Genomic DNA, 10,479 nt, shown 5'->3' with positions numbered 1-10,479 from the left:
AGCCCGATGCGGGACTCGATCCCAGGACTCCAGGATTATGACCTGAGCCGAAGGCAGTCGCTCAACCAACTGAGCCACCCAGGCGCCCTGAATGGAGTTTTTCTTACACGTGTACATACACATATTCTTTGCTCTGTCAGCTGAGAGGGACTAGAAGCAATGACACCTTGGAAGAAATAAGCACTCACGATACCCAGATCTTGGATTCTAATACCATTCTCTAATAAAGGGAACCAGGGCATTTTGACAAAATGTCTAATTCTAGGACTAGGGCAGGAAATGTATAAGCCTAGAGCATCGTGTAGTGCCAGAAAAGTAAGGAAGAGCTCAAAACAAAGAAACAAAAGACACCCACAGTAATAGGAGGAAGTCAAAGTGACACAGAAACCAACTAAAAGAGCTCACAGTAAAGCTGAGCAACTGGAACAATAAAATAAAGGAGCATTGGATTATATCCCAAAGCATAAAATAAATATCCATGAATCCATACTGATATAAATAAATTATTGAATAAATGAATAAACGGGGGAGATAAATCTCCCATGCAAAGCTGCAAATAATTATGTAGATAACTTTGCCCACAAAAAGTGGAGCCTAACTCCGACTACCTAAGTGTAGACTGCACATAGTGACTTCCTCAGTGGTAGTATAGAAAGGGGAGAAGAGTAGCTTCACAGAGGATAAATGGAACACCACCTTAGCCAGGTGATCAAGGTCAACATTAGCAGCGATAGATCATGTTGACAGTATGTACCCTGGACATATAAGGAAAATGATACTTTACACTTCTGTAATCTTCCTCTCACTACTGCAAAACCCCAATCTAATCATGAGAAAAACATCAGACAAGTCCTACAAAATACCTGACCAGTACTCCTCAAAACTATCAAGGGAGTCAAAAACAAGGAGAATCTGAGAAATTGTCACAAGACAAGAGGTTCTGTGAGGAACATAAGAAGACATGATGATTAAATGTAATGTGGTATCTTGGATGGGATCCTGGAACAAAAAAGGGATACTGGTAAAAACTAAAGAAATCTCAATACACTATAGACTTAATAAGGTATTAATACTGGTTTATTAATTGCAATGAACATGCCATGCTAATGTAAGATGTTAATAATAGGAGAAGCTAAGTGGAGTGTATGGCAACTCTGTGTACTATGTTTGCAATTTTTCCTATAAATCTAAAACGGTTCTAAAAAAATAAAGTGTTTAAAACATCAAAGGCAAGGGTGCCTGGGTCGTGCAATTGGGTTAATCATCTGACTCTTGGTTTTGGCTCAGGTCATGATCTTAAAGTTAGGGATCTTAGGGATGGAGCCCTGCATCAGGCTCTGAGCTCAGCATGGAGTCTGCTTGAGACTCTCTCCTCCCTGCCTCTCCCACCTGCTCTCTCTAAAGTAAATAAATAAATCTTTTTACAAAAATCAAAGGCAAAAAAGGAGTCTTTTATAGATTAATCAGAAATTTAAAAGATATGGAAATCCTTCAACTGTGATACCAACAAATTTGAAATAGACAAAGAAGACATGTTTTTAGAAAAATGTCATTTCCCAAACTGATTCAAGAATTAGGAGAAAACCGGGGCACCTGGATGGCTCAGTCAATTACGCGTCTGCCTTCGGCTCAGGTCATGATCTCAGGGTCCTGGGATGGAGCCCTGCTTTGGGCTCCCTGTTCAGTGGGGAGTCTGCTTCTTTCCCTTTCTCTCTGCTCCTCCCCCTGTTCATGCTCTCTCTCTCTAAAAAAAAAAAAAAAAAAAAAAATTAAGGGGCGCCTGGGTGGCTCAGTCGTTAAGCGTCTGCCTTTGGCTCAGGTCATGATCCCAGGGTCCTGGGATCGAGCCCTGCATCGGGCTCCCTGCTTGGTGGGGAGCCTGCTTCTCCCTCTTCCACTCCCCCTGCTTGTGTTCCCTCTTTCGTTGTGTCTCTCTCTGTTAAATAAATAAATAAATAATCTTAAAAATTTTTTTTTAAAAATGCATCAAAGATATAAACATTAACAGCTGAAACTATAAAAATTTTTGAAGAAAATCTAGGAGTAACTCTTCATGACTTCAGGTTAGGCAAAATCTTAGATATGACAAGCAAACACAAATAAGAAATAAGTTGGACTTCATCAAGATTACAAACTGTTGTACTTTAAAGGGCATCATCAAGAAAGTGAAAAAAGAACCCAGAGAATGGCAGAACAACTTTACATTATGGCAAGTCATGTATCTGATAAAAGACTACTGTCTAGAATAAAGAACTCTTAAAACTCACTGATATAAAGATAAATAATTCAATTTTTTAAACAGGCAAAGGATCTGAATAGATATTTCTCCAGAGAATATATATAAACCATAAGACTCTTAATCATAGGAAACAAACTGAGGGTTGCTGGAGGGGAGAGAGGTGGTGGGATTGATGGACATTAAGGAGGGCATGTGATGTAATGAGCACTGGGTGTTATATACGACTGATGAATCACTGAACTCTACCTCTGAAACTAATAATATATTATATGTTAATTAATTGAATTTAAATAAAAAATAAAAATAAAAATCACCTGCAAATATATATATTTATTTATATATATATACTTATGTAAATATATATAAACCGTCAATAAGCCAGAAAGGATGCTCAAAATCATTAGCTATCAGGGAAATACAAATCAAAGCCATGATGAAACCCCTCTTCCCAACCACTAGGGATGTTTATAATAAAAAGGACAGATAATAACAAGTGTTAACAAGGGCTTGGACAAATTAGAACCCTCATATCCTGGTGGTTGGAGTATAAAATAATGCAGCGCTTAAAAAAAGATTGCAGCTTTAAATTCTTTGTTAAATTCCTTTGAGGTGGTAAAACCTGCTGCTAATAGAGAAAGAGAAAAGCTGCCCTTTAGGGAAGGAGTCTTTTTTTTTTTTTTAAGACTTTTTATTTGTTTATTTGGGAGAAAGACAGAGATAGCGAGAGAGAGCACAAGCAGGGAGGAGAGGGAGAAGCAGGCTCCCCACTGAGCAGGGAGCCTGATGCAGGACTCCATCCCAGGGCCCTGAGATCATGACCCAAGCCAAAGGCAGATGCCCAACCTACTGAGCCACCCAGGTGCCCCATGAAGGAGTCTTACATAGAGACAGGAGAAGTGGCTGAGTGCATGCAATGCTAGGAAGCACATGGAAAAGAGGCGGAAGCTGAAAGGATGTGAACATGAGGTCCGAGAGAGCAGGGAGAAAGCTGCTTACAAGGAATAAAGATGGGCTCCTTATGGGAAGGAGGAAGAGAGGAGAAAGTGACGCCCTAGGTATGAGTTAGTCTGGGCACAGGCTTAAGCTGGTATAACAGGAGACCCCCCCCATACCATACAGAAAACAGAACTTTATTTCCCTCTTCTGTAACAGTCCAGAAATGAGCAGTCCAAGCAGGTGGGTGTTGTTCTGTGCAAGCTTTCACACCCAGAAACCTACTTTTTGGACCCTTCCATTCCTTAGACTATTGTCTTGGACTTCATGGCTAGGATATCCACCTTCCCTTTGCAGGAGTGCCCTATTCTGTAAGGAATGGAGAAGTTCCATTAGGGAGCATTAAAAAAAGACAACCCCCAAAACCCAAGTCTTGAGATACTGAAAGAGTCTCACTTAACTCAAGTTTACAGTTAGGAACATTCCATACCCAAGAAACAATAGTTAGTGTTTGCTTCTCAAGAAGAGGAAATGAGGGGCGCCTGGGTGGCTCAGTCATTAAGCATCTGCCTTTGGCTCAGGTCATGATCCCAGGGTCCTGGGATTGAGCCCTGCATCGGGCTCCCTGCTCAGCGGGGGGCCTGCTTCTCCCTCTCCCACTCCTCCCTGCTTGTGCTCTCTCTCTTGCTGTGTCTCTCTCTGTCAAATAAATAAATAAAAATCTTTAAAAAAAAAAATTAAAAAAAAAAGAGGAAATGACTGGGGCACCTGGGTGGCTCAGTCGTTGGGCGTCTGCCTTTGGCTCAGGTCATGATCCCAGGGTCCTGGGATTGAGCCCCACATCGGGCTCCCTGCCCAGCGGGGAGTCTGCTTCTCCCTCTCCCACTCCCCCCGCTTGTGTTCCCTCTCTTGCTGTGTCTCTCTCTGTCAAATAAATAAGTAAAATCTTTCAAAAAAAAAAAAAAGAAGAGGAAATGACCTAAGCTTGATGAAGTCTGACTCTAGTTTTGAAAAACCATGACAAATATTTAATGGCATCTCTTACACCTCAATTTTAAAGCAATCTTCCATTTCCTGGAAGAATCAGGAAAAGTGAAAAAATACAGTATTCATTTGTATTGGGTTTGCTATACTGCTACTAATTACTATCTATCAGACTGCCTTACACTTATATATACAAATATATATGCCTTACAGTTATATACACAAAATATAACTTGTAAAAATAAGGGAGCAGATTCACAATCATTGCCCTACCTATAGAGAGTTCTAATTTCTTTCTGAAGCAAAGCACTGGTCCAAACATAGGCATTTCTCTTAAAAAACTGTTTCACTTCCAACTCACATACTTACTTCTATTTTTTCACCCAGGTGCATTTTTTTAAAAGAACCCTCTAAAAAACTTCCAGCAGTTGAATTTGGTGGGAAATTGTGTGAGCAGTGACTGATGGCTTGCCTTCATGAATGTATTTCAGAATCTTAAGCAATTAGGTTTTTTTGACTTCAGTACTACAAGATTTTTGCCTGATGAAGCATTTGTCAGGAAAATTAGCCATGTGTTATCAAAGTTAACTTTTGTGCAAGAAGCTAGGTTTGTTGGGTGGCAGTTTGATGATGATGATATTAGTGTTATTAAAGGTGCTTTTAAACTAGTAACTTAAATAAAGGCCACCCTGAGCCCATGAATGCTCTGGGGACCCCATTACTTTCAGTGTGGTGACTTAATAATCTTTGCTCATCCAGTGCAAGAGTCTGAAAGTATGTGGCAATCCATTATATAACCTAAAAATTATCCTTTCTCAACAGTGTCTGCCTAACTTGCCCTTTCCAAACTTTCTCTTCCTTTCCTGATATCTGGATGATGTGTGACACCTTGACCTCTAGCTGGTCTCTTCCATGGAAATTTACTTCCTTAGTTTCATCATTCAAAAAAAAGGAGTAGGATGCCAGGAAAATGAGACCAAAGAAGAGGAGGAAGTGAGAGGGAGTTTCATCTGATAACATGTGCAGAAGTTCTGTGTCTTATCACAGGTATGATTACCTGGTACTTGAAGGGATATTTTGTTTATCCTTGTGTTCCCTCTGGTCTCAAGAATAGGTCACAAAAATTGATATACTGTGTGCACATTTACTTAGTACAGTGCATGGCATGTACTGGATGCTCAACAAGTATTTGCTGAATTAAATTAAATGACCAATAGATAGCTATTGAATAAGGAAACAAGCCAAAATTATTTAAGATCAGAGAGAAAACTCCATGTATGTTCTTTATTCAAACAGTGTGGTTCAAACAATTTGGAATGTAAAAAGCATTTCCTTATATAAGAAGCAGATAGACTCCCCAAAAGATCAGCATACTTTAGTCAAGCAAAAAATTGGCAGTTTACGAGCAGCTAAATCAGAGGCTTGAAATTCAGGACCTCTCCATTTGCTGATACACATATGTAATTCTAACTGTATCTTCAGAGATTAAGGAAGAAAGAAAAATGTAGCCCATTCTTTTGTACCCTACGAATCTAAGGGTACCCTGTCCTAAACTTTTCTCCAACACCCCCCAAAATAATCCTTCCCCACAAAGAAAGAAGTCTAAGAAAAATCTGTTTGATCTTAACAGATTTAAGTCAAGGCAAGTCTGAGATAAACAAGAACCTAAATGCTGTTAGCCTGCAGTTCACCTTCTATTCTCATGGCACCTCAAATTAATGGCTTGGGTGTTGGTATCGGTAACACTTGGCCTGTATGCTGAGGTAGTCACTGGAAGGACATTCTGGGCACAATATTGTTTAGCAAGTGGGCATAATCTGTAGATTTAGTCATAAAATTTTAGAGCTGATAGTTTACAGATCAACTAATTCATTCCCCACCCTAACTGTACAGATGATAAAGCTTAGAGAAGTTAAATGACTTGCCCATGGTAACCAAACTACTTACATAGTGGCAGCATCAGGCTCAGAATAAAAATCTCTTGACTTCTAGCCCAGCGTTTTTTCTGTTACAGTATGTTACAGTATGGTATTTTCTCAGACAGGGTTAATTACACTCCATGGAACTTGCTCTTAATCACAAGCCATGGGCCAAGTAGTCAATTCAAACTTCTTTCTTTGTTTAGCTTGATGTGACACTGGCAAGATTTACTAGTAAGAATACTGCCTCTAGGCCTATGTTGGCCAAGTTTCTTGTTTTTATATCCAGATGCTGGCCAGAGCTCGGCAAATAAGACATCGTTATATAATAATGCATGGACCAATGTCACCTGCAGCAGTTGGCATGGGTGAATTTCAGCAAGTAGAGCCAATTCCTTTAGAACCCACAGGAAATTTCTTAAATAGTGTAGGTGGGTATCAAAGCACCTTTGTTGGGACAACTACACAAGTGTTGCCTCTGAAGAGGTGTTGAGGAAATAGGCATTTAACATCATGCAGAATTGTGTTCAGTACCTGCACACTTTAAAAATCCCATGAGAATGGAAAAGACATGCAAAAGGTGGCAGCGCAGACCTCTTAATCATCACTCAGTACATGGCAGTTCTTCAGATTTCATGGGCAGTCGACCCACTTGGATGAGGTCAACGGAGGAAAAATCACCCTGTAATAGTGGACCAATAATAGGTATACTAATAGTTGGAGGACGTAAGACAAAGGACAAGGAATTGGTTGCCTTAGTACATTTTATGAAGTTTCATTTTCCCCAGCAGTCAAGGTAGTGTGCGCTCTATTTCTTCAGCAGGTCAAATGCCTGAACAGGGTTGCAGATATTAAAGACAATGACCAACTCCTCACCATGCAAAAGCTGGGACATGGTCACTTATTTATTACAGGATGACGACAGTTCTGCTTGACAGAGGTGGCTTCTTGGATGTTTGTGATTCCACTGTGAAATCCGATTTGGAAGTGTTGCTCATATTTTAAAAAGGATGAGTTGACTGAAGAAACTTGCAAATTCTTCAAAAACAAAAATCTTTTCTACATAGCTGGCTGATGGCTGGAAAAGACCTAAATCTCCAGGAGTATTAGATTCCAGAAAAGTTGAATCCACTTTCAAAATACCTTTTTAAAACTCTAATTGTAAAACTCTTGATAAAAACAAAAAACAAAAAACACCTCAGGTAATTTTTGTCATTTGCTGCTTGTGATACTTTTTATATGTAATACTGGCTATGTTGGCAAGTCCTTAACATTTGCATTTGGAAAATAATAAAAAAATAAAATAATCCATGATTCTCACACTTCATCACGGTTAACAATTTATGATTTCGACAAAGCAAAACAAAATAAGTTAGAAATTGCCTGTTACACATCTAACAATACTGTATTTTATAATCTAGGGTCTATTATGTTTTGGTAAAATTATATAATATAAACTCAAATTGTTTATGCAACTATCAAATCCCATATTACGCATGGAATTCCATATATTTTGTAATATATTTTAGATTTTGTAATATATTTGATATATTTTGTTAATAAAATGAGAGATTAAAAAGTCAACTAATGAAAAGGTGACGAAAAAGATAAATTCCATCATTATGTCAGTATTTGGGTTCTTGGTGTTTTTTGTTTGTTTTATTATGTCAGTATTTGATTAAATGTAAGAGAGAAAACTGGGATTCCTTCATTTCACATTACCAAAGGATTTGGTATTCATTTAAGCAAAATAAAACACTTTGAGGACCACGGACTCTTTATAAATGTACTGAAATCTTTTAATGAGAAAAACTATAAAAAACGAATAATTAAAAATTTCAAATTATGCTAGATAGGAGAATATGTTCTAAAATTTCTGATAAAAAATTCTGCTTTCCTTTTGCAAGACATAAATCAAGAGGACCTCAAAGAAAAATGTAGCAATTAAGTTTGGAAAAGCTATAAAAGAGACTTTTACTTTGAAATGGACATTTTTTTCCTTTCCTAAAATGTATACCATTATTCAAGAAGCATATGTTTATAAATTTCACTGAAGAAAATACTATACTTTTAATAATGTGACAGATCTGCTCCATTGAGTGGTTCTCTTATTGTAAAGATGATGTCTATCACACTGCAGTCAACTACAAAACCAAAAATAGCAAAATTCAAATTTAGAGAAACACGCTTTCTATAGGAAGCCTATTTAAACCTTATGACATTTAGAAGGTTCTCAACAGCCCCAAATACATTTTACAAAAATATAGCTTCATCAGTTTCATGTAATGTGAACAAACCCACTATTCTCTAACATTTAGAGTAAATGATTGAACAGTCAATGCACAGTTGGATTACTAAATAAATTGGAAGTCAAGAAGTCAATATTCCTCATAAAAATAAATTAATTTACAGTACATCATGGTCTTGGTTGTCTATTGTTAGTTCCATATCTACTTGGCATATTTGTAAAACCAGTCCTGAATCCTTGGGTTGCTCCAATTCCTGGAACTGCAAGTCCTTGATTAAGCATGCTACTATAAGGTGTGTGTCCATGATTAAGACCCAAACCATAAGGTCTTGTTTGGGTGTTTAGCAGAATAACTGGGTTCATGTTTTTCCCAGGGGTGTTAAATGAAAATTCTGGAGGTGGACTACTAGGTTTAGCTGGAGTCGATGTGACAGGGTTTGAATCATCAGTACCCTTTAAAGGAGGCATTGGAATTATGTGATGATCTGAAAAGTTTAGGACATTGGCTGCAACAGGCCCAGACAGTAAGGCAGGTCTAATCCAATCATCCTTGAAAATCTGAACAGTCAAGGTAGACACTAGAGTGTACAGCCTGTTGGTCACATGAGCAAGAACCATTTGTTCGTTTGCATCTCGTCGAATTCTTACATGAACTGATCCAGCCTAAAATGGGCAAAATCATAGGAAAGAGATCCTTAAAATTATACCACTGAAAATTCCATTAGAAATAAACATTTATGATTTGGCTGTAACTGTACTTGGTATTTTTCTTTATTTTTAATTTTTTAAAAGAGATTTTATTTATTTATTTGAGAGAGTGAGCGAGTGAGTGAGCACGAGCGGGGTGAGGGGCAGAGGGAGAAGCAGACTCCCTGCCAAGGAGGGAGCCCGATGCAGGGCTCGATCCAGGGACCTGGGATCATGACCCAAGCTAAAGGCAGACACCTAACCGACTGAGCCACCCAGGCACCCCTTGATATCTTCTTTAAAACAAGAGAAAGTATAATGTCTCGATATTCCTTAAAGATTACTCAGTAGTGATTATCAGTGTGAAGAGCTAATGAAGTTCTTTATGACTCTTTAAATAAAATGGAACTTTTAAAAATATATAAAAAAGAGAAATACATACAGGAGGAAGACAGGCATGTTATAACCTAAGGCAGAATATAAAGTATATAGAAAATGCAGTGGAAGGATAGAAAAGGTAGCTACTAATTCAAATTGAGGAAGACTTCAAAAGAAGATGGCATTTGATCTAGGGTTGATGGTTAAATGTAATTTCAAAAGGTGGAGACAGGCATTCTAAGCTGAGGGAAGAGCAATTAAAATGCATGGCATATATGGATAAGAATAAGCAATATTACTATGAATAAAAAAGTACAAATATTACAGGGGGCAGAAAAAGAATGAAAGAGAAAAACAAGAAAGAAGGAAAGAGGAAAGAAAGAATACAGAAGGAAAGAAAGATAAGCAGGCAGTAAGGTTGAAAGAAAGGCTAGCAGAGGACTCTAAAAATCATGATGAGTTTGAATAGCAAGAATCAAGCAGAAGTAAAATAATCAAAGTTCAGAAAAATTATAGGTATGAATGACTGGTAATTAGGTAGGAAATGATTGCAAGTCTAGGTTAGAAATGAAGAGGGCTGAGACAGGACAAATATAGTGGGATCAGAGAGGGACAGATGGGTTGATAATATCCCATGGGTTAGATGTGTGGGGACTTGATACCCAACTGGATGTAGTGGATAAGGGAGATGGACCGACTAATCCAAGATGATCTCAAGGTTTCTAGCCTGGGATACTAGGAGGACAGAGAACCCCAGGCATTACAATGATGCCTAGAAGTCCCTTTAGTGAAAAGACATTTATCATACATTTTTATTTTTACATCTATTTTTTAGATTTTATTTATTTGAGAGAGAGAAAGCATGAGCAGGAGGGAAGGGCAGAGGGAGAAGCAGACTTCCCGCTGAGCAGGGAGCCCAATGTGGGGCTTGATCCCAGGACCCTGGGATCATGACCTGAGCCGAAGGCAGAGGCTTAGCCAACTGAGCCACTCAGGTGCCCCCTACATTATGTTTTTTTTTTTTTTTAAAAAAGATTTTATTTATTTATTTGAGAGAGAGAATGAGATAGAGAGAGCATGAGAGGGGGGAG

The 10,479-nt window shown here is 38.3% G+C and overlaps 1 protein-coding gene across 1 annotated transcript in view; it reads right to left on the bottom strand.

The window, feature by feature from the left end:
• Window positions 1-5,403: 5,403 nt before the first annotated feature.
• The window catches only part of LOC145723744 (zinc transporter 6-like), a 7,830-nt gene continuing 2,754 nt past the window's right edge, over window positions 5,404-10,479 (bottom strand). Inside the window, exon 2 of the mRNA XM_081832246.1 lies at window positions 5,404-8,986. Within this exon, the coding sequence (XP_081688372.1) occupies window positions 8,492-8,986 (495 nt within the window). The 3' untranslated portion in view covers window positions 5,404-8,491. The remainder of the gene's footprint in view (window positions 8,987-10,479) is intronic.

This window comes from Leptonychotes weddellii, chromosome 10 (genome assembly GCF_054177405.1).
Source record: "Leptonychotes weddellii isolate Sample4059 chromosome 10, ASM5417740v2, whole genome shotgun sequence".
NCBI lineage: Eukaryota > Metazoa > Chordata > Mammalia > Carnivora > Phocidae > Leptonychotes > Leptonychotes weddellii.
Note: the sequence above shows the minus strand (reverse complement) of the source record. Positions and strands in the feature narration are given on the sequence as shown.